The sequence below is a fragment of the Rattus norvegicus genome, chromosome 4, assembly GCF_036323735.1.
Source record: "Rattus norvegicus strain BN/NHsdMcwi chromosome 4, GRCr8, whole genome shotgun sequence".
Lineage (NCBI taxonomy): Eukaryota > Metazoa > Chordata > Mammalia > Rodentia > Muridae > Rattus > Rattus norvegicus.
Genome location: NC_086022.1, coordinates 6335475 through 6362937, shown reverse-complemented (window position 1 = coordinate 6362937; position 27463 = coordinate 6335475). Strand labels below are relative to the sequence as shown.

Below are 27463 nucleotides of genomic sequence, written 5' to 3'. Positions count from 1 at the left end.
TATTTCTATACAAGGTATTTCTATACATCTATACAGATGTATAGAAAGGTGTGATTTAAGCTCTAACATATAAATAAGTAAAGCTACTGCAGAAAAAGATTGGAAAAAAACTATTCAAAACTATACATGAAAGTTTTCTCAGAATTGTAAAATAGACATTCTTAAGCTATTTAGACCAGTAGCTTATATCCCAAAATGTCTCACATATTACAACATGCCAGACTCTCTAAATACCATCAGTGAATATGAACAGTCAAGAGAGAGGTAATGTTTTCTAAGCCAGAACCCAGCTTCCCCACTTTGCCATGCAGCCCAGCTTTAGAGAAACAATATTACAAATCAGAAAAAAACAAAATTAACATTTTCATTTAAGTATTCCCTAACAGGAAGGCATGTGTGCTACCATAATAAATGAAAAAATTAAAATTAAAAAACAAAGGGGACTAAGAGAAAACAGAGTCTATTGTAGGAAACTTTTAACGACCAAACAAAATCCCAGGACAGGAACAGAAGGAAATCTCAGCATGCGGCTCTCAGATATGTACAATGAACCAAGGAAAATCTGCAGATCTGAGAGGAGGAAGAAGGACTACTACTTAGGGTGTGAGGTGAGAGCCGGAGTCAGTTGAAGGATTAGCTGCTAAGTCAGCTATGGAGACAGGGACTTTACAGTTTCATTAGAGTTTAGAAAGAGAATTTTGTAAACTCACAAATGATGAGAATGTCCTCTTTCCAGCACTATTAAACACTACAGGAAATGACAGTAGAAATCATCCCAGAAATGAAGGAGAGGGTTGAGGACATGAAAATTAAAGGTACTGTGGATGGAAGGCTTGAAATTCCTTCATCCATTTCCAGGGAAATTTTGATTTTATATTTAAAGAAAAATATATCAGTATAATATGCAATAGTGTCTTTTAAAACAGGTGGTTACTCTCCACTCAGTGATCTTTATAATGCCAAGGAATAAATCTAAAACTCTTCAAGCATTGTTGCTCCTATGTTCAAGAGGTCTCCAGTCAACTCGAGAGCTCAGCATATGAAGCTGTGGCCTTACTGCTAACAGCCTGAAAATGTATGTTACTAGTGTTTATTTTCCTATAACATTTGTGGCTTCAGTTATGTTATCATTGTCTCCATATCTGTTTACATGTAAAACATTAAATATAAGCCTTATTAACATGTTGTAGTGGCACAAAGACTTTCTTTTACAAATCACTTAGTTCTAACACTGAATCTGGTAATTTACTGTTTTGAGGCATATCATTATTGATGAATTAGTTCCAGTCACAGAATAACATCAGAATACTGTGTTTCTCTTTACCTTTTAGATCTATTCTATTATCATTATTTCATCTAAAACAGTTTTGTCTCATATTCAAGGTTTCTAACTTCTCGTGTTATAGTGCCAGTTCATGGGAAATTAAAGTATTTTGTTAAATTTTATATTGTAATTACATTTAAATAGTTACTGAGTATGACTAGCAGTGTAAGGTCCCCATGTAGAGTGCCTAGTCTTACAGTGAGGAGACCTGTAGGACCATGGTGATTATAGAGATAGCTCATGTGTGTTGCAGTAAGAGCATAAACTGAAGCTCAAAAGAAAGATAAAGATTAATTTCTTGCTTCTTCTAGGGTGTAGTCTTCCCTTCTTGTGTTGGAGTTTTCCATCTATTATCCTTTGTAGGGCTGGATTTGTGGAAAGATATTGTGTAAATTTGGTTTGTCATGGAATATCTTGGTTTCTCCCTCTATGTTAATTGAGAGTTTTGCTGGATATAGTAGCCTGGGCTGGCATTTGTGTTCTCTTAGGGTCTGTATGTCATCTGCCAAGGATCTTTCTAACTGTTGAGAAGTCTGGTGTAATTCTGATTGCTTTTCTGGTGTGTTGGGGTATCCAGGACTTGCTGTGGTGGGAGAACTGGATTATGATGATGCCAGGTCACTTTGGTTTCTGTTGCTTAGGTTCTTGTGCTTGCCTCTCCCAACCTAGTTATCTCTGCTGTTAGCTGGTCTTGCTGTCTTTGACAGTGGCTTGACTGTAAGCCTGTGTGTCAGCACTCCTAGGAGACCAGCTCTCTCCCCATGGGATTTGGGAACCAAGAGCTGTGGTACAGAGTCAGCTCTGAGCACAGATACTATCCCAGACTGCTTTTCGGCTACTGGCTCCGGGAGGGCCCCTCTGAGCAGAAGTGGCGATCTCGCCTGTGCTCTCTGGTGTGTCAGCTCTCCTGGGATACCAGCTCTCTCCCAGCGGGATCTGGGCACAGAGAGCTGTGCCACAGGGTCAGCTCTGGGCATAGACAGAAACCGGAAGGATCATGCCCCAGACTGCTCCTTAGTCCTTGCGTCCTGAAGGCTCCGGGAAGATTTCTCTGAGCAGAAGTGGTGGTCTCAACTGTGTTCTCAGGTGGGAGTCCAACTCTCTCCCTGTGGGGTCTGGGTACCAGAGAGCTGTGGTACATGGTCAACTCCAGGCACAGATGGCTAGACATCACTTTCAAACATGGGTGCTTCCTTCTACAAACTAACTTTACCTTTGTTGTTTGGGATTAAAGTTGTGTACTAAGGGTGTGTGTATTCTAGCCAGAGGGACCAAAGGTATGTGCCAAGGCTGAGAGACATCACACCTAGACACAGATTTTTTTTTTAAGAACACAATCTGGAGGTTCACTGTGTGATGAAATATACTGAAACAATTCTTTATTGACGTTCATCTCAGAGGTTTTCTGAACGGTTTAAGCTAGCCACTTACATAGTCGATGGAGTGGAGCTTGGAGGAGCTAGTAACAAATGTTTATAGACTTCACCTCACCCATGGAAACCATGTGCATGTTGCAGTGTTACAGAATTCTGCTATAGAGAGAATGTGGAATAGTCTTCACCCATGAGTGCTTTGAGGACTGTGGGATTGTCTTGCCATAACCTCTGGTCCTGTACTCTCAGTAACCTGCAGCTGTGGGAGTTGGACAGCCTGTAGACTTGATGTCATTTCCTGAGAATACCTTCTTCAGGAAGTTGGTGTTATTTCATTTAATGTGCAAAATTGAGGACATTAGTTAAGGATAAGTTTTTCTTAGATTTTGTTTTCTTCCACTAAAACCTTAAAATAAAATCAAGTTGTACCTAGAAACAAGTAGTGTCAAGATACCTGACAGGGTAGATTTTATGCTGAAAATATTTTTATTCAATTATATATTCTGATTTTCATAAGCAGCTTTCAGAAAGACCAGAATCCTTGACAAGTTATACTATGAGGATGGCCCTAGGAATCTAAGTTCTTTTGCATTGGTCCTAAAGTTTAAAGGAGAGGTTCAAAGATGACTAAAGGCAGCAATTTCTCATTCGGAGTATTTTCACACTTTAAACTTTTGTGAAATCCCTTGACAGTAAGTGTAAGATCTTATGTTTGGTAGCAAATAAATATTCCTCTTTCCTTCTTAAGATTGATTTTTTTTTTCAGAGAATAAATGGGCACAAATACCAAAATACATATTTTTGTATGGGAACTCTTAAGATTTTTTTTCCTAGGAGTTTATTTCAAACTTCATCAACATCATCATCATTATTACATTATTAAAAATTTGTTTCAGAGGGAGTAGTGTAGTGCATGTGCCACAGTGTATGTGGGAATATAGAGAATTCCCTTCATTAGAGATCAAACTTAAGTGGTCAAGCTTGGCCACAAGTATATTTACTGAGATACTTCACTAGCCCAGCCTTGGTAAGTTTTAAAATATCTTTTTTTATAAAGATGGCATTTTATCTGAAACTCTGATAGGTTTCGTTATTATTGTTGGATTTGAGGGCAAACATTAAAAATACATCAGTGCAGGTTCTGTGTGAGGCCACACCCTTCAAGATAGAGTTGTAAGCCACCTGACATAGTTGTTGGGAGTTACACTCAGTTCTTTTGTCAGCGAAGTATGTGCTCTTTTTTGTTTTGCCTTTTTTCAATATATTTCTCTGTATAGCCCTAGCTATACTGGAACTATGACCAGGCTGGCCTCAAACTTTAGGGATCTGCCTATCTCTGTCTCCCAAGTGCTGGGATTAAAGGCATGTGCCGCCACCACCCGACTTAGTGGAATGTACTCTTAAACCCCTGAGCCACCTTTCCAGCCCCTTATCTGGAATTTTTGTTAACCATATTTCATAATCAAATTAACCAAATTAGATGTAAACACCATGTTTGTGATTCTTCTCATGAATGTAGAGAAGACCACAGAGGAGCCTACCTGAATAGACAAGAGCCAAGCTTTTTAGGCAGCCAAGGTATTTTAAATGATGTGGGACCCATTATAGTATTAACCATGTTGATTAAATAAGTCATCCTTAGCCTTATAACGGCAACTAATGCTCTTTTTAACCTCAAAAGTTATGCAAACTTCCCAGCATACTTTCCCCAATGATAGCTACTATGTTACTCCTAGACAGGATGAAGAGCAAGCTGTAATCCTGATAAAGTAGATTTGTTTGCCAGATTCCTATGAGAGATTGGGGCATGTTCCTACTGTGGGTCCAGGGAGTACCTTTTCTCTTCCCTGCTCTGCAGGTGGCAAAGGTGGTAACCTTGGTGATTAGTTCTGTATCATATGATATCCTTTATCACTGATTCCTTTCCTAGTCTTTGGACATGTTAGTTGCTCCTGCCCCTCTTGTGGGAGATATTTAACTCTTTTCGTGTAAGCTCAATTCTCTTTGGGGGATAAGGGTTGTCTCTCCCAGCTGCCTATGTGGTTAAATTTTTCTGATTATTCCATATTAGTTAATATTAATAAATGGCATTTAACACAGTGTCTCTTTAAAATGACATTTTAAGTTTGTTCATTTGTTTGTTTGTTGTTTGGTTGGTTTTTAAAGACAGGATTTCTCTGCTTAACACACTGGCTGACCTCGAACTCACAGAGATCTACCTGTCTTTCTCCGGAGTACTGGGATTAAAGTCATGTACTACCATACCCAGCTTGTTTTTTGTTTGTTTGTTTGTTTGTTTGTTTGTTTGACATTTTGTTCTGCAAAATGAGGTTTCCTGAAACTTAGCAAATAATTTTTTGTTTTGAGTTTCTTGAGACAGGGTCCCTCTACATATCCCTGTCTGGAACTCTGTAGACCAGACTGGCCCTGAACTCACTGAGATCCTCCTACCTCTCTCCCCTTAATTCTGGGATTAAAGACATGTATTCACTGTGCCCGGCAATAAATACTTTTTTTGTTTTTAATCAGAGAAACCTTTCAACACAGAGTCAGTGACATGAAACTTGGTTCTTTTGAAAAGAAAGGAGATACCTGTCGTCTTCAGAGTCTTATTTCCTGTTACATAACAGAAACATCCTTATCAAAACTTAAAAGTCTGCTGTGTCGTAAACCAATTCACTCCTTAAATGATCCCTAAGACCTGCAAACTTTATGAAGTGTGTATCACAGCTGTCAGAGTGATAAACACACTTGGGTTTCACATATTCAACAGAACTGCCTAATGTATACTATGTCCTTAAAGTCATTAAAATCCAGCAAAGGTGGGTAGTTAAAGGCTCAACTAATTCTCAGATTGAAGGCATGGAAGTAAAAGTTCACATTTACATGTCCAAAAGCGAGGATATTACTATAGGAAATAAACAGCTATGTATATATTTCCACCACAGGTAGATAACAGAGTGGTGCAAACGATCTCAGTAGTTTGCTTTTTGAGCCTGCTGTGGAAACTGACTTGGGTCCTTTCAGATCAAAAGGACAGTATCTTCAGCTTCTACTCAGGCTTGTCTTTGATTGAAACTGCTTTGTGAATCTTTCAGTGATGAGATCTATGACGAAGTTGTTAGGACCATCCCCTCTTGCCTATCATATCACTCTTGTTGCCGCCAAACTGTATCTCTTTAGAAAAAGTCTCTTTCCTGCCCACCATGGGCACCTTGTCCATTGCCTAACTTACCTCTTCAGAGATGGTGGGTTGTCCTTATTAAGAATCTTCTCCCACTGGTCCACTAACCAACCTTCTCCTGTGTGATAAATCCATAGAAAAGAGTTCCCATTGTAGGACTTGGGAAAATTCCCATAAATTTTCTTGGTTACTCTTATTTTTAATGGAACCTTCTAAATAAAAGTTTATTATTTCTGGTTTATGTTTATTTGCATTTTAAGTAACGTTGATGTCATTGTCTCTTTAGAATTGCTGGTGTGTTGAACCATAAATCTTAAAGGTCACTGACTGATAGTCTTGGTGCCTTTACATAATACTTTCTGTAATACTGTTTATTTCATTGCTTTCTTTTTACTAGAACCTGACTTGAAAAAACGGATCCGGGTGCACTTGCTCAATGCCCATGGCCTGGACGAAGCTGGCATCGATGGTGGTGGTATTTTCAGAGAGTTTTTAAATGAACTACTGAAATCTGGTTTTAACCCCAACCAGGGGTTCTTTAAGACTACTAATGAAGGGCTTCTGTACCCCAACCCAGCTGCTCAGATGCTCGTGGGAGATTCTTTTGCAAGGCATTACTACTTCCTAGGCAGAATGCTTGGAAAGGTAATTTTTATATAAAATAAGGCTCAAAACAAAAGATGTCATTTTACCGTTTTATAGTTTTCTACACTTTATTGATTATCATTATTCAAAATTGATTTAAAAAAAACCATTTTGCTGATCCCTAACTCGTAATTATATAGCAACTACATTTTATCATCATCATAGATCATGCATGGGCAGTAGTTGAATTACAATATAATTTGTATGGTGCAAAATCAGCACTATAAAACTACAGATAGAGTAATGTATTTATTTTTGTTTGGCCTTTTTTTTTTTTTTTTTTTTTTTAATGTGTGCATGAGTATACTTGGAAATCGATGTCTTTCTCCTTTGCTCCCTACCATTCTTATTCTGTGAGGCAGGTTCTTTCACTGAACCTAGAACTAGTTGATTCTATTAACTATCAAGCCCTGGTTTTCCCCAGCTCTCTGGCAGTGGAAATATAGAAGCATGCTTCCATGCCTGGCTGTTTGTGATAGTGTTTTGTTAATGTGGGTGCTAGGAATGGAATGCCTTCTATAAACACTTTACCCACTTAGCCATCACCCCAGCCCCAAAAGTAACTATTTTAAAGTTGTTCAATGTGATTTAGACATGTGACATGACTGGAGAATATGCAACTAAAGGCAAATCTTCAGGTTTAATGGTGAAGTGTACAGAGTATTTCCTCTAAGTCAGAGACAAGACAGGGCACGCTTGGCCCTGGGGAATCTGCACTGCAGCTGCTTCCTATAAGTAAACCTTCATCCTAGCAGAATGGAGTTGTTAGTTTTACTGCTTACTCATGTTTTTAAAATGTGGGGCTTTTATATACAAGTATATATTAATAATGTTTATTTTGTTTGCTTACTTGCATTTTAAATAAAAATGTCAGTTACTGTTAATTGTGGAAGAATGTGTCTAGCAGGCATGTTCTAGTAAAATCAGGAGCTGCCTAAAGTGTCTTAAATGAGTGTGTATTTGAGCTCTGATTTGATCCCATGGAACAAATAACTGTTTTGTAGTGGAAGGCATGGTGTATCTGCCATTATGTCCAGTGAATCTCTGCCGTCGGGCTCCTTTTTTTTCAAGGTTTATTTTTATTTTTAACTGTGTGTTTGTATATGGATAGTGTATGTGAGTCTGGGTACCGTTGAAGACCAGAGGCATTGAATGCCTCTGAAGCTGGAGTTACAAGTGATTGTGAACTGAGTGACATGGGGACGTGAACTGAACTCAGGTCCTCTGCAAAAATAGTATACTGCTCTTTATCACTGAGCCATCTCTCCAGCCCTGTTGTCCAGCAGTGACTACCCAATTTGTATTAGTGTATTGGCACATGCCTTCAATCCCAGCACTCAGAAGGCAGAGGAAGGCAGATGTGAGTTCAAGGACAACCTGGTCTATAGAGTGAGTTCTGGGAGAGACAAGGCTACACAAAGAAACTCTGTCTTAAAATACTAATGAAAGGAAGAGAGAAGAAGGTAGAAAAGGGAAAAGCCACCATGGGTTAGGTGAGTCATGAAATTACGGCCATGAAGGTTGGCCAATTAGAGTTAAGAGCTGCCCAGATAGAACATGGCAAATTATAGCTTAGGGTTATTGATAGAAAAGTAGAATTCTAATAATACAGAAGGTAGATATCTGCCCAGCTCTGGTGCTGATTGATCTGGGAACTGAATGATCAATGGCAGGGTAGACGCCCCCAACTGAGAGTAAATATTTACTACAACAACATATTGACACAGGAAAGATTTTACTCCAGACTCAGTGACTCAAAACTATTATGAGACTCAAAACTATTATAACTTGAGGAACAAAGTACCCAGCCTGTAGTAGGGCAGCTAAGGACTCAACACAACTAAGGGAGGAGGTGGTTCATCTGACCTCCCTTCTTCACCTGACCCACTATGGCAGAGTTCTGCCTGCTTCTGCCTCCTGAGTGCTGTGATTAAAGGCATGGCCCAACATGCCCAGCCTATGTTACAGGTCTTATAGAGGAAAGATGTAGCATATTTGGTGATATATCAAGTAACATTGTAGTGTACACATAACATACCAACACATGACACTTAGCACCAAGCCTGATGACCTAAGTTTGATCTCTGTATTCAACATGATAAAAGAAGAAAAACAACTCCCACAAATTGTCCTGTAGCTTCCATATGCGTGTCATGGTATGTGCTTCCTCCCTAAATAAATAAGAGTAATGCAGAGTGTGTATGTAAAACTCCAATATCTTTAGCTGTCAGGGAAATGCAAATAAAAGTACATTGAAATAGCATCCTATCCAGTTAGAATAGCCACTATTGAAAGACATAGGAGACATGGTGGCTCATGCCTATGATCCCAATACTTGGAAGGCAGGATGCTTATTTTAAGTTCCATACTAGCCTGGGCTATGGGAGGAGGGAGGGTGAAGTGCTTATGAGAAGGGGGAGGAGTGCATAGTTAGTGAAGATGTATATATGGACTCTAGAAGTTCCTCAAAGAATAACTACAACTCTCAGGTATGTAAGCTCATTCTTATAAGGCCTAATGTATTCCCAGAGAAAATGAAGTCAGCATGTCCTTGTTGCCTATATTGGTGCTTAACAGTAGAACAGATAAAGTTCTAAATGATAGTATACACACATGATGAAATAATATTCAGCTACAAAGAATGAGGTCATGCCATTTGCAGGAAAATAAATGGGACTCAAAAACATTGTGTCGAGTGAAATAGTTCAGACCCAGAAAAACACATACACGTGCACTCTGGTATGTGGAAGCTAAAAACTAGTTGTCCTGAATGTAGAATGATATAAAAGGTAGGAAAAAAAAAAGAATAGATGAGAGAGACTGGATTTGATCATTGAACACTGTAGGCATGTGTAGAAATATTCACTCTGCACCCCACTCATATGTACAATTAATACTTGTTAACCAAAAGTTAAAGTTTAGGGGCCTGGAGAAATGGCTCAGTGGTTAGGAGCACTGGCTGCTATTCCCAGCAACCACATGGTGGCTCACCACATCTGTAATGGGATATGATGCCCTCTTCTAATGTGTGTGAAGACAGTGACAATGTGCTCACATACATACATACATACATACATACATACATACAATAAATCTTTTTAAAAAATTAGACTGTGATGGCACATGCTTTTATTCCAGCACCTAGAATGCTAAGGCAAGAGGATTGTGAGTTGAAGACTAGCTGAACAAGACCTTGTTTCAAAAGCAAGGACTTGGCACATAGCTCAGTGATCAAAAGTTTGTTGATCCCTCAAAACTGCAGAATAAAAACAGAAGTGAATTAATTAAATCATTTTTAAAACTGTAGCTCCTTGAGAATGGTGGTTGGTTTAGTTCCTCAGTTTTCTGCATGGGAATTCCTCGGGGGTTTCTGAAATGTCTATTTACTGTCTGATTGTAAGTGGTTAACTTTGCATCAGGGCATCTGCATCCAAATGAATGCACTCGTACAGAACTAATAGCATGACACCTGAACGTTAAATCTGAAGAAGAAAACCATCTATTGATTGATTATAGTATTTATTGGATCATAATATATTTAAATTTTCTTAATGCATATGTTAGTGATTGTTTACTGTGATAAAGTGCACAAAGGTCTTCAGAGCAGCTTTGCACAGGAAGAATTACCTCCTGTCACTGGTCACTTCTCAGTTAAAAGTTCCATTAGCAGATGGCTCCTGACTGGGCTGTGGGTCATGGCTGCACTTTGTTGCTTGTAAATCAGGCTCTAGACAGGGATAAGTAAACAGCTTGGGATGTGGTCGTGTCATGTTGGACTTTTTCACAGATAGAAGCACCTTAGTCCATTTAGGCCAATTAAGTTCAGAATATTTATTGGAACAAATCTTTTATCGTATTTGAATTCTACTTGAAAATTTCCCCTTGATTCAGAATATTGATTTAATTGGAACAGAATGCCTATAAATCAGATTATTTGGTAATACCATAGTAATATATTTGAAATTTTTAATTAGCAGACTGTGTAACTTCAGCATGCTTTATAATTGTGTATTTCAGTAGAGTAAGTATGCAGTTAATGTATCATAAAGTGAGCTGTTGACAGTTAGCAGTTGATCTTGACCTTTCTGGAAGCTGAAAAAATTTATTCTTATATGTCATTAGTGTCCCTTAGAAAATGCTCTCTGAGTTCTGAGGCTTAAATCTGTAAAATATGAGATGAACACTTGAACCCTTGCTTGCATCATCCTTCATGTGACACAGCTCCTCTCCTCTGCAGTCATCTTTGAACCTAAGTATAGTACATTGTATCCCCTGCCTCATCCACTTCGATCAAACCAAGGTTCTTGTCTTTCTTATGATCTTGACAGTAGCACAGGCCTTCCAAAACTAAGACAGAATCTTTTACACCATTTAAATTTAGTGACTGTGCCAACCATAGTTGCGTACACCTTTAGCCCCAACACTGGGAGGCAGCCTCAGGAGGATCTCTTGAGTTTAAAGCCAGCCTGGTCTACATAAGCAAGTTCCAGGACTAAATAGTGAGACCTTATCTCATTGAAACAAAACAACAAAAACAATGGCATGGCACCTATGTTTTGCTCTTAAACAAGCTCATCTTAGAAAGGCGGCTATAAGTAGTTGAGTCCAATCTCAAGTGTACGTTAGAGAACTTCTGATCTTGATTGCTTGTGTTTAACTTTGATATTATAAATAGGTAGAGCTAGCACTCAAATGGGAAAGCTAGGTAGAGGTTGGTGACAGTGGAATCAGAACCCTGCTAGTGTAGTGCTGAAAGGGAGTAACATACAAGGCATTTGTTGATAGTCAAGGGATAAAGGAACAGGATAGGAAGGAGTCTGCCTGGTTTGTTGAGAACAGAAGGCTAGAGGTGGTATTGGCTAAGCTAGGGAAAGGTGAGTAAGGAATTGCTCTAGATACCTGAGGCATGTCTTAGGGTTTAGATACCTTAGGCAGACACTATTCAAGAACAAGGTCTGGACTGAGCTGCAGACTGGAAGGGATGCACACAGGGGGTGGAACTTGGGACCAAAGCCCCATGGGACAACAGAGTTCCACAAAAGAAAGAGAAAACACGGATAATGCAATGTTTCAGAAGCCTGATAAAGATTGTCTTAAGGGAAAAGAGGATAATTACTATGTGATGTTACTGATGGGTCAAATAACATGAGAACAGAGAGAAGAGATGGCTTTGTCATTTATCAGTATAGACATCACTTTGCATGGATGGAAGCAAAACCTGGGCAGATGGTCAAGGAGTATAGCATCATTGTAGCTAAGGTACACTCTGTGCTCTGTGTCTCTGACTGTCATCTGGGAACTACTGTGTCCATTGAGACTAACAAGCAGTAAAATGAAAGCCATTTTCTTTAGCACTAGACAAGCAAACTGCTGCTCGCACCCCCTGCATGAAGTACAGACCTAATGCTTTGAGGAAAGAGTATTCTCTGCAAGATTCCATTGAGGTATATTCAGTTCAGGTGTTTGAGAATGTGACTTGAGGTCTGTGTTTAGAAGAAGACAGAAAGACAGGCAGGGTGCTAATAATTCTCAATGTTTTCCCCCAGAGTATGTCCATAGGTAAAAGTAGAAAGGCTTGAGTGAAGTCATGGGAGGTACACTTCAAAGGGAATGGAAATGAGTGGATAGAGCCCATGTGGGAAGGAGGCTGATGACCCCAAGGATGACCCAAAAATAGTAGCTTCACCTGGGACATGGTAGAAGTCTATATGTCCCTTACAAGTAGCTTGCAAGTGTCGTCTTGCCAGTTCCTCAAATTTGATGAGCTAACCCTGAGAATATCTCCCCAGGGAAGCATGGGTTGTCAGTTGACTGAAGTCTTGGTTAAGTGAATCAAAGTGGCCACGAACTAGAGGCAAGAAAGCGTGAGCTGGGCCAGCCTGCAATACATGAAACCCTATGTCAAGAAACTAAAGAAAAAGAAATGATGAACTGTGTGTAAACAAACTAAAAGCACAGACAATGACCACAGGATCCCATCCTAAAGTCTGGACTGTTGAGAAAATCAGGAGGCTGGGGAGATGGTTCAGCAGTTAGAAGCATTCACTGTTCTTGCAGAGGACCTACGTTTGGTTCCTAGTACCTGCCATGGTGGCCCACAACTATTCGTGACTCCAGTTCTAAGGCATCTGACTCCTGACCTCTGAGAGCACCAGCACACACTTTCAGGCAAAACACTTAGACACATTAAACAATAAGAAAGGAAAGGCAATTAGTCTGAGTGGAGGAGGGAAAGAGCTAAGAAGGAGAAGGGGGACAGAGATTAGCATAGGCTGTCAAACCCAGAGTGTGAAGGCACTCTGGGTGAGGGTCAGTAGAATAGGTTCAAAAGACAAAGTAGCCAAGGTGAGCTAGTGAGTTGACAAGAATAAATAGCTAGAATGTTAGGTGGTGGCCAGTTGGGTGATTGAAGTCACCAAAGGTTGTCACAGGACTATTGGAGTAAAAAAGCTTTTGTATTTTAATTTTATCATCATTTTTGTTGTTATGTATGTAATGTGAAAATGGGTGCATGCCACAGTGCACTTTTGCAGGTCAGAGGCCAACTGTGCCACTGTGGGTTTTGGAAATAGATCTTGGGGTTTCAGGCTTGTTTGGCATTCAATTTTACCTTCTGAGCCCAGGAGCGAGAATCTTGAACTAAAGAGGGCTTGACAGTGCTAGCAGGATGCTATGAGCCCTGGCCCAGTGTAACTATCACAAGGAGAATGTATATGCTGGAAATAACAGTGCCAAAGGGACATCTTCAGTTCTGTCTCCAGCAGTTAAGATGTGAAAAAGACATGAGACACTGGGTATCTTTGTCAGGCACAGAGCCATGTACAGAGCTGGTGCTGTTCTTTGCTAAAGTCAGCACTGGATATGCATTGGATTCTTCAGTGATCCCTGAATCTTAGATGTGAAACCAGAACAGTCCACGAAAGAAAAAATCAGGTCTAGAGAGGGGATGCAGTGGTTATGAGCACTTACTGCTTTTGCAGTTCCCAGCATGCATCAGGTAGCTAACAAACTCAAGGGTGCAGTGTCGATATATGTACAGTCCCACACATACATCTACATAGAACTAAATATGTTAATTTTTAAAAAGGACATCAGTTGATTTCATCAAAAGTTAAAGCAGTTGTGCCTCTAATAAATAGCAGTAACCATTTGAGATCATCTCCTCTCCCCCTATTAACCCCATGGCTGTTCCTGGTCTTGAAATAACAAAACAGTCAGATGTGTTCAATAGCTTCTCTAGTTGCACATCCACTGGATCAGTAATGAGCAATTGGACTCGTTGAAACTAACATTCATACAGGCAACAAAGTGGGGCTCAGCATCTGGCGCATTAGGCACGGTTCGGTTGCCAACCCCAGCTCTAATTCAGTGTCGGGTAGCTGTGTGGCCTAATGCTACAGGAGCTGGCTGTGACTGAAAACCAAAGAATATAAATGAGTAAATGGCATGCAAATGTTTTGTTTTTTAAGCTATGTGGTTAGCATGATTAAAAATAATTAAAATTATCTGCTTGCTTATTTAGGATGGCTTTAAGGCAAGACATCATTTCCTATAGTTTTTAGATTAAGTTATAAATGTTCACTTTAGAACTACCTGAAGATCGATAGAGATGCATTTGAAAAGCATTATTTTTTTATTGATTCTTAATGTAGTAAATTACTGAAGTTATTTGGCAGCAAACAGAAGTAGCCTGTACTGTGGCTCACATTTTTTTCCTGATAGTCTCAATTTGCATTGATTACATTGAGACTGCACTCACTTATATTAAAAGGTTTCTACTATAATTAATCCTTTTCATTTCAAACCATTTTGGCACAATTTCTAGCTATAAACATTTCGTGAAGTATATAACTGGAAAATACTGTACAAGCTTTTCTATACACCTAGCTTTTTTTTGCTTTTTTTTTTTTGACAGGTAGTTATTGATATGTTTTTAGGAATAAGTGTGGTGCAATGGGCTTGAAAATGCTAAGTGGATTATTTTACATAAAAATAGACAGTTTTAGAGTTATATAACTAACCTGTATTTAGAAAGTACCTTGATTTATGCTTACATTTGTATCTCAGTTGCATACATTATGGAAATTTAATTTATAATCCATTTAGCTGATGTAGTCATAGTGTTCAGTGCTATCATTTATTAGTGCTTGTATATTAAATGCTCTAAAGGTTTAAACCTGCCTTATGTAAAAAATTATACCTATGCATTTACATTTTATGAGTCACCGTGGGATTTCTGCTTAAAATTCAGGTGACCCTGATATATTTAACAAATTTCTCTGGTTTATTGTTACTAATGCAGAAATGGCAAACAATGACCTTCTATATTGAACATCCAATGATTTACACTCCAGCTTGCTTTCAAAGTCCACTGTGTAAATGAGGACTTTTTCCTAGTACATGAGGATCAATCATGCAGCTTTATGCAAAATGTTCTCCTTGGCTTTGAACTCATCTTTCATTTAGAAGTATTGGTTTTTATAAGTGTTCCAGGTTAATATTATTAACTGTTGTTTGTTTGTTGTCTGGGGTTTTGTTTGTTTTGAGAAGAGTTGCCCATGGGGGAAATCGTGTTACATAGTTATCATTGCCTGGACATGATGCTGGCCTGAGAGGTAGGAAGGGAGCACAGACTCAACATGAGCACTGATATCTGAGTTGGACATATTCTAATAGGGGAAAAAAATTGTGGAGGAAGACTTCTGTGGCTCCATAGGAATTGGTTTTTTAACATGTTAAGTCTTAGCAAAATGAGTCAGTCATGGCCTGTTTGGTATGATGCTTATGTTTATAAGAGTGTTCAAGAGCACCAAACAAGCTGTTAATCAAGGAACTTGACAAAAATTGGCTTTGGTTTCCAAGTTTTCCTGTCAGAATAAGACACTAAGAGTATAGTGATGGGTTTGTTTGTTTGTTTGTTTGTGGAGTGCTCATCTGCTGTGGTGTACATGTGGAGGTAAAGTTCTCTCATTCCACCACATGGTCCTAAAGATTAGGCTTGGCCATAAGAACCTGAATTCACCACCTTGCCACAGCCTCTAAAAAAAATTTTTTTAACTCTTACTGCGCATTTCTCAGTTTGTATTGAATTTTACAACTGTGAACCATTCGAATATTTACTCTGTGGCTTGAATCTCTGACCTGATGTTGGAAACCTTACATAATTTTACTTCCATTTCTGCTAGGGAATCTCTGGAGATCTACATAGTAATTCATTAACACTAATTAATCCACTGGGTATCAGGAAGAGCAGCTTCCAGCCACAGTGAGATGCTCACTGCCTCAACCACCAGGGCCAAGATTAAAAAGCTGGCAATACTGACAGATGGGAGTGTGAGTGCCAGTCCTCACACATCATTGGTGGGAGGAGAGAGGTGCTAGCATTTTAGAAATATTTGGACAATGTCTTCCTTGTGCTAGCCACCTCTATGCTCTGCTCCTAAATACATGTTCATGAAAGTCCATAAGTAGAAATACCAAACATGTCCATCACCAGGTAAATCTATCACACCACAGCAAATGAAAGCATCTGCAAAACCTGGTGTGTGTTGTATTATTATGAGAAGTCTTAGGAGTGATGAAACTTAGATCTGCAGAGGGAATTCCCTGGATTTACTCAGGTATAACCGAGTAAGAAATTCATTAAAGGGGCTGGAGAGATGACTCAGAGGTGAAGAGCACTGACTGCTTTTCCAGAGGATTCAGGTTCAGTTTCCAGCAAACACATGGAGCTCACAGCTGCCTGTTACTCCAGTTCCAGGAGATTGGACACCCTCACATAGACAGATATGCAGGCAAAACACCAATGCACATAAAATAAAAATAAATTATTAAAAATTATCAAATAGTCATGCCAGGTTTATCTATACTACAGTGTTAATAATTGCAAAAGTAACCTACAATGAGGACATATTTCTTATTTTTACCCCTTTTAAAGGCATGTAGATGTGTACCATATGTATTCAAGAGCTCAACACAGAGGCCGGATGATTTAGAGCCAGAGTTACAGGTAGTTGTGAGCCCCCTGATGTGGGTGTTGAGAATAGAATTTGGGTCCTCTGGAAGAACAGCAGTCTTCTGAACTGCAGAAGTAGAGTGGGCAGCTGTATTCACAGTACTGATGTGACCACATCTATAGCGGCTAAAGAATCTGTTATAGATCTAGCATACCCTGTCTTTGAACATGCCCTCAATTGGAAATATATAGTCAAGTTTAGTCCCAAAATTCAATGGCCGGTGTCTTTGTAAGATAAAGGGAAGATATGAAACAAAGCAGACACAGCCCAGATGCAGAGGCAGGAAGTAGAAGGATGCAGCTGAAGCCATGGATTCTAAAGATGACCAGAGCTGCCAGGAGGTTGAAGGGGGAGTGAAGGACCCATCTGAGAACTGTGAGACAGCACTCTGCTTTGTTTAGTTTCCTGTTCGTGTTCACTTGGTGCCTAATATAGTATAACCCTAGACCATTCATATCTGGCTGTTTGTGGAAAACATTTGCTGACCTATTACAATAGGTATTTGTACCTTGAAGGATTTGGCTCTTAGAAATCCCATTTGGTATTAGCATTCTGGTTTCAGCCCTGGCCTGGCACATGGTAAATGCATTGACCTCACATTATCATGGAGACAGGGCCTGCCTCTTGGGACTCTGTCACTGTTGAATTAGCTTGTATTGTGTTATTAGAAGTATACAGATAATATTGACTGTTAATCCCCTGTCTGCCCTTTGGTCTGTCTGAAGGCTCTATATGAAAACATGTTGGTGGAACTACCCTTTGCTGGCTTTTTCCTGTCCAAGCTACTGGGAACCAGTGCAGATGTGGACATCCACCATCTTGCCTCATTGGATCCTGAAGTCTACAAGAACCTGCTTTTCCTTAAGAGCTATGAAGAGGATGTGGAGGAGCTGGGACTGAACTTTACTGTGGTGAACAATGACCTTGGAGAAGCCCAGGTAAGCTGGGGAAACATTTTATCTTTCAATGCCTTCACGAAGGCATTCCTCGTGCACTGTCACCATGGCATTGTCCTCAATTGGATAAAACATTAGACTGGAGTTTGGCAGCAACAGCAGCTCAAGCTTTCCAGGTCACTCCTATTCTCAGGATCTTTGCAGGGACAGTAAGTATACCCTGCCTAACAGTCCTTTCTTCTCTGAATTGTACCCCTAGTTGTGCTGTAGCTGGAGCTTCTCTCATTTCCTTACAGGGGAGTGACTGGCAAACCATCCTTCCCTCACATCTGTCTATAGATGAAGCTGGCTCTTCTCAAACACACAGATCTGCCTACTCTGTCTCCTAGGTGCTGGGGCCTCATGCCTGACACAAACCTGTTTTTCCTTTCTTTTTTTTCGGTGGGTGGTGGTGAGATAGGGTCTTACTCTGTAGCTCTGGGTATCCTGGCAATCTTTATGTAGACCAGGCCAGCCTTAAACTCTGATCCACCTGCCTCTGCCTCCCAAATACTGGGCCTAAAGATACGCACTGTCACTGCCACCACCACTCAAGATCCAAACTAGTTTTCTTGAAACCAGCTTTATCATTGTAGAAGTCACCTTTCATAAAATGCATTCTCTTGGGATATATTCAGAGTTGGTAGGCATCACTTTAGCCAGTTGCAAAATATTATGTTATTCTTAGGAAGAAACATAGTTTTCTCTGCCTGGCCTATCTTCTCTGGTATTTCCAAAATTTAGAAAACACCTTAAAAATACTTACAAAGCCATACATACCGTAATTCCAGCCCCAGGGAGGCTAAGGCAGCAGATCCATAAATTCTTTTTTCTTTTTTTTTTTCCTTTTCTTTTTTTTGGAGCTGGGGACCGAACCCAGGGCCTTGCGCTTGCTTGGCAAGCGCTCTACCACTGAGCTAAACCCCCAACCCCCAGATCCATAAATTCTAAGTCAGGTTGGGCTATGTCCAGAATTTGTCTCAGCAAAGAGGAGCAGAAAACATACCTCAACCTCACAACTGGATCATTACTAACCCCCCAAATGAAATGTGAGTTGAAGCATGAATTATGAAATGTGAAGTATTAACAAGCATGACTTAAAAATTGCAGTGGGAACCCTTCTGTGCTATCAGTTCATGCTAGAGCTGGGAACCAGACCCCTGCCTGTCCTAGGCCTATAGAGGCCCTGTGCCTCTGAACATCATTGGTAGCCTTTGATATAGAACAGTAATAATCTTTTTCTGAGTTCAGTAATTGCATTAGTTGTTTTTCATTTTGTGATTGTTTGTTTGTTTGTTTGTTTGTTTGTTTGTTTTGAGACAAGGTCTTACTATATAGCTCTGAACTTACTGTAGACCAGACTGGCCTCAAACTCACAAACCTACCTGCCTCTACCTCCCAAGTACTGGGATTAACGCTTGGGCCACTGTACCCAGCAAATTTTATTCTTCTAAATTTTCAGTGTTACTTGTTTGTTTTCTTTCTTTCTTTTTGGTTTGTCGAGGCGGGGTTTCTCTGTGTAGTCTTGGCTTTCCTGGAATTAACTCTGCCTTGAACTCACAGAGATCCACCTTATCTCTGCCTTCTGAATGCTAGGGTTAAAGGCCTGAGCCACCACTACCCAGCCTGTCACTTGCTTCTAATATAGGTTTTTCAAAGGTCATCAGTGCATGAAATACGAGTAAAGTTCTGGTTTGTATTCAACATAATAATAACAGGATAAGTCACTATATTTCAAACAACTAGAAGAAAGGAGTTTGATTGCTTTTATCAGTGAAAAAAATGATAAATGTTGGAGATGTGTTTAACCTAATTTAAATGTATAGCAGCATAGGTCACAGCATCACATCACATAGGAACCCATAAATGCATTCAGTTTTTGTTTTCATGTATCACCATGAAAAATAAATTTAGGGGATTGGAGAGAAATTTCAGTTCATAAAGTGTTTGCTGTTTAATCATAAGTACCTTAATTTAATTTAATTGTACCATCATAAGGATGTTTTCACTGTACAGCCGATATGTGTGTGTGTGTTCCTGTTGCCATGTATCTTGGTTTCTGTTGCTATGATAAAACACAAACCAAAAGCAACTTAAGGAAGAAAGGGTTTATTATTCATTTTACAGCTTATAGTCCATCCTAAGGAGTAAGAAAGAGCAGGAACAAGGAAAGAACCCAGATGCAAAATTGATGCAGAGGGATGCTGCTGACTTGACTGGCTTGCTTCTTGTGGCTTGCTTAGCCTGCTTCTTATAGAACCCAGGACCAGCAGCCCAGGGATGGCACCACCCACAGTGAGCTTTGCTTTTCCACATCAGTAATCAATCTAGAAAATTCTCTACAGATGAGTCTGGTGGGACATTTTCTCAATTGAGGTTCCCTCTTCCCAGATGACTCTATCCTGTATCAATTTGATATAAAAACTGGTCAGCATGTATGATTAGTACTGTGAGGTACTGCTACCGAAGACAGCTGCTGGTAGCATAGAATGTTTCACTGCATTAAGAAGTGATAGGTGGAGGCTGGAAAGATAGCTCAAAAGTTAAGAGCACTGAGTTCAATTCTCAGTAACCACATAGTGGCTCACAACCATCTGTAATAGGATCCAATGCCCTCTTCTGGTGTGTCTGATGACAGAACAATGTCACATATGTAAAATAAATAAATAAATCTTAAAAAAAAAAGTGATAGATGGTAATGTAGGAAAGCACAGTGGTAGAGCAGATTTAAGGGACTTCTGCAGAAGTAGATAAAAGCAGGCAACCCTCTGTGCTGTGTGCCACTATTCCTCTCTGTGAAGTAGCAGTTCTGTTACCAGGGTATTTCCTTTAGTGTGAGCATTATGCCTGTTTACAGGAGGAAAAGGCAAAGTGTGTAACCAGACCATAAGTAATGATGAATAGTTGGGCTGAAGTCAGAGGCCTTGATTGGAGTCCTTGGTTCTCTTGACTGTGTGACCTTAGACAAGTTGTAGGGCCTTCCCTGTTGCAGGAGAAGCTGTGGTATTGTCACAACTGATACTCACAAGGGCCAGAGGAAGACACCTACAAGGAGAGCTTCCCTATGCTGCTTTTTTGTTTGGTTTGGTTTTCGTTTTTTCATTGCACTGTAGTGGAACCCAGGATCTCATAATGCTGTCATTTCTTCTCCCGTTAACCTGTGACCTTCCTGTTCAGTCTTCAAAGGGCGTCTTAATGTACCCATCAAACCTAGAATTGTGCACATTTGGGTGACTTTTAAATGAACATAGATTGAACCATAGGTATTTAGATTTATCCTGAGAGAGGATTTTAAATTAAAGGTAGTATTTGGTGTTTTATAAGTTACTAGAAATTCCACTATTAGATAATTGGTGGTCTTAGAAGTCCTTTTAACTGAAAACTTGATTGTTTCTTTGTCTTCACATCCTACAATCACATTATCATCTATTACCTACCTTAATCCATTTAAAGGAAGCGGTGTTTTTATATATGGAAATATAATAGCCAGCCTCAGAAGGTCTGGTTAACAGATGAACTGTCGGCTGAATACAAGCAGAGGAATTAAGGTAATGAACAGTCCTCACTTAGCTTGGAGACAATGGCTTGAAAGCCCATTGTAAGATTTGATGGGTCCCAAATTGAGAAAGCAAATTAGTAAGAAAAATTGAATGTCTAAAATGTGAAATAGTGCAGGAAGAGAATCAACCACATTTATCATTGAGGTTTAAAGCTGCATAACTTTGATAAAATGGGAAGAGCGGGGTACCAGATATAGGTTGATGTAAGTAAAGTTCTTCACCTCACATTGAAATATCCTTTATGTAAAGTCGTAAAACTTGGAGGTATAGAAAACACTACTCAGGCAGATAGTATGTTCTTGTTAGACTAGAGATATAAAAGAGCCATGAAAAGAAAGTAGAGTTGGGGGAAGATAGTGGTGGTGCCAGTAGTTTTGTGATGTACAATATAGGCACCCTTATAGCCAAAACTTGCCTCTTGCTCCCCAGACACAGAGCCTGTTTCAGGCCATCAATCTTAGTTCACTAGTAGTAATGCCATTGTTAATGTGGAAATACAGAAATGTCTTTGCTCCTTTATTTTGTACCCCACCCCACCCCTGGGCACCATTATGTGGCTCAGGATGGGCTTTAATTAGCTGACTGTCTTTACTTTCCAAGTGCTGAGATTATAAGTACAAAGCCTTCACTTATTTATTATATATTCGTTACCCTCAGAATAGGTAATCTCCACTAACACCAGAAATACATTTTTTTTAAAGATATATTTATTTACTATATATGAGTACACTGTAGCTGCCTTCAGATATACCAGAAGAGGGCATCAGATCCTATTACAGATGGTTGTGAACCACTATTTGGTTGCTAGGATTTGAACTCAGAATCTCTAGAAGAGCAGTCAGTGCTCTTAACCACTGAGCCATCTCTCCAGCATTTCTAATACGCAGTTATAAGCAAGGCATTTCAGAGCATGCTCTGATAGCTAATGCTACCACATCTGCGGTAATCTTTATATGTGAAAGTTGACATAGTCACAACATACCTACTGCTGAGGCAAGAACTCATCTTAAGGTGAGAACTGCATTTCCACTGAACTACTGTCACACTGGCCCTACCGTGACATTAAAGAGCTATTTTTCAGATTCATTCTAGATTTAGAAACACAGTGCAGCCAGTAGGTGGTGGTGGTACACACTTTTGTTCACAGCACTGGGGAGGCAGAGGCAGGGCCAGGCCAGTCTCTGTGAGTTCAAGGATAGCCTGGTTTACAAAGCAAGTTCCAAAACAGCCAGGCCTACAAACAAAGAAGCTCTTGTCTTGAAAAACAAGATAAATAAAATAAAGGGAAAAAAACAGTGTAGCTGTAAAGGGGGTGTATGTGGCATTTTTGTTTTACCTTTTTCTTTATGTTTTGGTTTGTTTTGAATTTTATTTTTAACAGAGTTTTCTGTGTGTAACTCAGGACAGACTAGAGCTCTTCTTACCTTAGCTTTCCAAGTGGTGGAGTTAATAGGCGTGTCAGTCAATATATCTTTCTCCTTCCCTTCAGAATTATTTACCACTGTCCTTTAAATCAAACGTTCTACAACAGAGGCAACATTCTAAAAAGACTAAAGGAAGTATAATGACTGTTTGCTCTCCAGAATGAGTACCTTATTCTCTCTGGGACTAAAATGATCCTTTGATTCAAAATGAAATTGCCACAATTCCATTATTTCTCAGTGCTAGTTTAGGACAGGATGCTTAACGATGGGAAAGAAACAAGGTGCTGCCTCTTGTCATAGCTATCCCATCATGAGCCTGTGCTGCTGGTGTATGTTGGATTTTTATTTTCTAAAACTTTTGTTTTCCTGTTTTCACACTTCTAGAGCCCTGTGCTTTCTGTTTACAGGTGGTTGAACTAAAATTTGGTGGGAAAGACATCCCTGTAACTGGGGCCAACCGAATTGCCTACATCCACCTGGTGGCTGACTACCGACTGAACAAGCAGATCCGACCGCACTGCCTAGCTTTCCGACAGGGCCTGGCCAATGTTGTGAGCCTAGAGTGGCTCCGAATGTTTGACCAACAGGAAATTCAGGTATCATGGTTACTACTCTCAAAAACACAGTTGTCTCAGGAAATAAAACACTTTCTGAAAATATTCCTTCAGGTTTACAATTTAACCTTACCTCTTCCCTCTCCCTCCCCCCCACCCTCCCATACCCCCCCCCCCCCCCAGGTATTAATTTCTGGTGCACAAGTTCCTGTAAGTCTGGAGGACCTAAAATCCTTTACAAACTATTCAGGTATGTAGCACCACATTAGACTGTGCCTTTCCCATAGGTTAGTTGTCACTGTAACCTCTTATATATATATATCCCTATCTCTGCCCACCTTACTGTGAACTACTATTCTCAAACACTTGCACGGCTACCAGCAATTACAGTGTGAGCCTTTTTTCAGTTTTATAATTTTCAGCAAGTTCCAGGACAGCCAGAGCAATTACATAAAGATACCCTGGCTCAAAAAACAAACAAAACAGACAGTGGTAGCTTATACCTTTATTCCCAGCACTTGGAAGGCAGAGACAGGGGGAAGCCCTGTATTCCAGGACAGCTAGAGGACTGCACAGAGAAATCCCCTCTCAAAAAGCAAACTAAAAACAAAGAATGAATAAAAGAAAATGAGGTAGAACCCGGTGGTGGTGGCAGTGCACACCTTTAATCCAGCATTTGGGAGCCAGAGGCAGGAGGATCTCTTGAGTTTGAGGCCAGGTTGATCTGCATAGTTCCTGGACAGCACGGGCTAAATAGGGAACCCCTTTGTGAAAAATACAAATACAGTGGCCCTTTGTGTAGACAAGGATTTTATTGCATGACGAAGATTAAAACATTTGCATAAAAGTCTTAATATGGGGGTTGGGGATTTAGCTCAGTGGTAGAGCACTTGCCTAGCAAGCGCAAGACCCTGGGTTCGGTCCCCAGCTCCGAAAAAAAGAAAAGAAAAAAAAAGTCTTAATATGTGGGAGATAAAAAGATTTGAATTCCCAAGATTTGACTGCCCTTCCAGAGGTCCTAAGTTCAATTCCCAACAACTACATGGTGGCTCACAACCATTTATAATGGGATCCGATGCTCTCTTCTGGTGTGTCTGAAGACAGCAACAATACTCACAGTAATTAAATAAACAAACAAGCAAATAAATAAATCTTTTTTTTTAAATCGTTTTTTGTGTTTGGATGTTCTGCCTGAATGTGTATCTGACTTAGTGTTAGATCCCCTGGAACTGGAATTGTAGGTAGTTGAGAACCACCATGAATGGTGTAAGAATCAAACCTAGATCCTCTGGAGGAGTGGCCAGTACTCTACATTGCTGCACCAAATTTCCAGCCCCAATTTTTAAAAAAAAAAAAATTTAGGACTATGTATGAGCAGGCATGGATGCACAAAAGTGCAGCAACACTTTTGTGGTCAGAGAATAGCTTGTGGAAGTCTGTTCTGTTCTTCTAATATGTGAGACCCAGGAATTGAGTTCAGATTATCAGGTTTGGTAGCAAGTTGCTACCCACTGATCCCCAACATGGATGAATCTTGAGCTCATCCATTGTGCTGAGTGAAAGAGACCAGACCACATAACAGATACTAGATGATTCTGCTTATGTGAGGCACCTGAAAGAGGCTTGCAGACTCAAAGGAGACTGAACTTGAAATTACTCTGATAAGGAGGCAGGGTGGGGGTCCTGTTTGAGGTGAGACTGATGGCTACATGGAAAAATAAATGTGATCAATACTCTTGAATTCTCACAGAAAAGTGGTTTAAATGCTGAATTTTATGTTGTATGTTTTACCACAAAATAAAATTTAAAAGAATCTAGGGCTGAATTATGACTCAGTGTGTAAAATGTTCTTGCTGCTGGGCCTGAGAACATTAAGTTTGATCCCAGGGATCCACATGATAGGAAAAGAACTAAGACACACACTAAAGAAAGAAAGAAATAAGTGTGTACTTTTTAAATTAAGAAAAAAAAAATCAAGCTCGGTGTAGTCCTCAAGGGGCTGACCAAGATTTCTGTGTTAAAGGCAAATCTGGACTGTAAAGTGAGACCAGGAGACAGGTGGAAAGGGAAGAGAAGGGAAAAGAGAAAAGAGAACACCCAGCTAGAGTTCCTGTGTTCAGTTAAGAGACGCTTTGCATGCACCATCTGTGGAATAGAGACAGAAGATCAGAGGTGTCTGTAGGAACTTTGTGAGAAAAATGAAAATGTTCTAAATATCAGTGTGCTGGTGATTCTAAACTTACTAAAAATCACTTAAATTTGCATTAATGGTGTGTGCATTTTCTCTTCTGTAATTGCTGTTGCTCTAAACCTGAACTCTAATCTATAAAAACAAATAATGCCACAGGTCATAACGTCTGCATTCTCCAGTCATATGTTTAGGAAAATGCCATCATTCTGACCTTTCTTTGCTAAGAAATTGCCCTGAGTTATTTGCCTTCTCTTCTACACTGAGTTTATACCTTTAAGGATCCCAGCTATTCCAGTAAATAGATTTAAAATATTACCATAGTCATTTTGGTGCCAATTAATGCACTTAAGATGTCTTATTGATGTTATATCTATAGTGTATTAACAATATATGGCAATTATTTTAGTTTTAGGAAGCACTTAATGAGATTAAAAGCTATACGTAGCAGATAGTACATTTTAGAATTGTGTCTAATAACAATCAGGGCTGGTTGTCAGCCATAGTCTGAACCTTATTATCTATCAGATCAGAAGGAATGGCAATAATTAGACACGGAGATCACATTGGCCAAATGCCTGGCTCTCTGAGAAATAAGGCATCAGTGTCTACCGTTTTTTAGAGTATAGCCTACAAGATGTCACTTCTTACTCAAGAAAGTCTATTCCACATGTTGTTGGTTTCTAGTGTTTGCTAGGCACCATTTCATGCCCACTCCATCATGATCATACCTACCTTCTACAAAGGACCAGAGGCAGGTATCTTTTAGTTTGGCTTAGAAAACCTACTCCTCTATCTCATAGGCCCCTCAAAACATTGGTGTCATACTCCCAAGTTGTTACTGCTTCTTCTACATTGATTTGGGGTAGGGAGTGGGTTTGTTTGGGCAGTGTTTCTCTGTAGCTTTGGCTGTCCTATACACTGTACACCATATCTGTACACCAGACTGGCCTCAAACTCACAGGGATCCACTTGTCTCTGCCTCCCAAGTTCTGGGATTAAAGGTATGTGCCACCACTGCCTAGCTTGGTTTTATTTTTAATACATCATATGTTCATTTTGTCATAGGGGGCTATTCTGCCGATCATCCTGTCATTAAAATCTTTTGGAGAGTTGTAGAAGGTTTTACTGATGAAGAAAAACGCAAGTTGCTCAAATTTGTAACAAGTTGCTCACGTCCCCCTCTCCTGGGTTTCAAGGTATGCATCTTCCATGCCATTTTCTTTAAAACCATACAGGTCTGGCTAGTATATGGTTGTTGTCTTTTTGTCCCATTCTAAGTACTAAGTGCTGTAATAATTGTATTTAGGCTTGTGAAGTCTAGAGAGCCTGTGTTAAAATAAGCTGCCTGTCAGCCTTGTCAGTCAATGGTGATCACTTTCCACTCTGAATGGAAGAATACACAACCTAAAAATGTTGGTGTTGAGATGAGCAGAAGTAAATTTTTGGTCATGACTGTTATTACCATTTGCTTTACATTGTCCTGGCCTTGTTTGATTACTTCTGAAAAGTAATTACCAAGCCTATAGTTTTTAGTAATTAAAGTTATTTGAGGGGTGGGGTGGGGAAATGGTTCAATTAGTAAATATTTACGTGCAAGCAGAAGGACCTAAATCCAATACCTAGTATCTACCAGGCAAGGGGGTATATGCCTTTAATCCCAGGACTCTAATATCTGTGGGTTGGAGACCAGCCTGGTCTACATAGTGAGTTCAAAGCCAGTGAGAGCTAAATAGTGAGACCCTGCTGTCTTCAAAACAGAATAAACAAACAGGTACTCAATACTCAGTTGAAAAAAACTGGTCCTATATAGCACTAGAGAAATGGAGACAAAAAAATCCTTGGAGCCTGCTACCCAGCCAGTCAAGCTAAATTAGTGAGCTTGAAGTTCAGTGAAAGACTGTTTCAAAACAGGAGTAGCAAGACAAGATGACTCAGCAGGTAAAGTCACGTGCTTGACTACTTAAGTCTAATCCTGATTCAGTACTGTGCATTTGTGGGTTTGTTGTTTGTTTGTTTGTTTGTTTGTTTGTTTGTTTTTCCAGAGCTGAGGACCGAACCCAGGGCCTTGCGCTTGCTAGGCAAACACTCTACCATTGAGCTAAATCCCCAACCCCAGTACTGTGCATTTGTAATGTCAACACTCCTACAGTACGTTGAGACTAGATGTTCTCCAGTAACTAACCTAGGTTACACTGTGCTGTAGAAATGAGACATTCTGCTTTGAAAAAGACTGGCGGGAGAGAATATACTCCTTAAA

At 39.8% G+C, this 27463-nt stretch overlaps 1 protein-coding gene across 3 annotated transcripts in view; it reads left to right on the top strand.

Annotated features, from left to right (window-relative positions):
* Positions 1-27463, top strand: part of Ube3c (ubiquitin protein ligase E3C) — a 101255-nt gene that overhangs the window by 62148 nt on the left and 11644 nt on the right. For 2 of the 3 annotated variants that reach the window (NM_001427087.1, XM_039108546.2), the window contains 5 exons: positions 6279-6526; positions 17268-17480; positions 22869-23057; positions 23199-23265; positions 26272-26402. In NM_001427087.1, the coding sequence (NP_001414016.1) occupies positions 6279-6526; positions 17268-17480; positions 22869-23057; positions 23199-23265; positions 26272-26402 (848 nt within the window). The remainder of the gene's footprint in view (positions 1-6278; positions 6527-17267; positions 17481-22868; positions 23058-23198; positions 23266-26271; positions 26403-27463) is intronic. The other variant, XR_005503372.2, reaches the window with a different exon arrangement.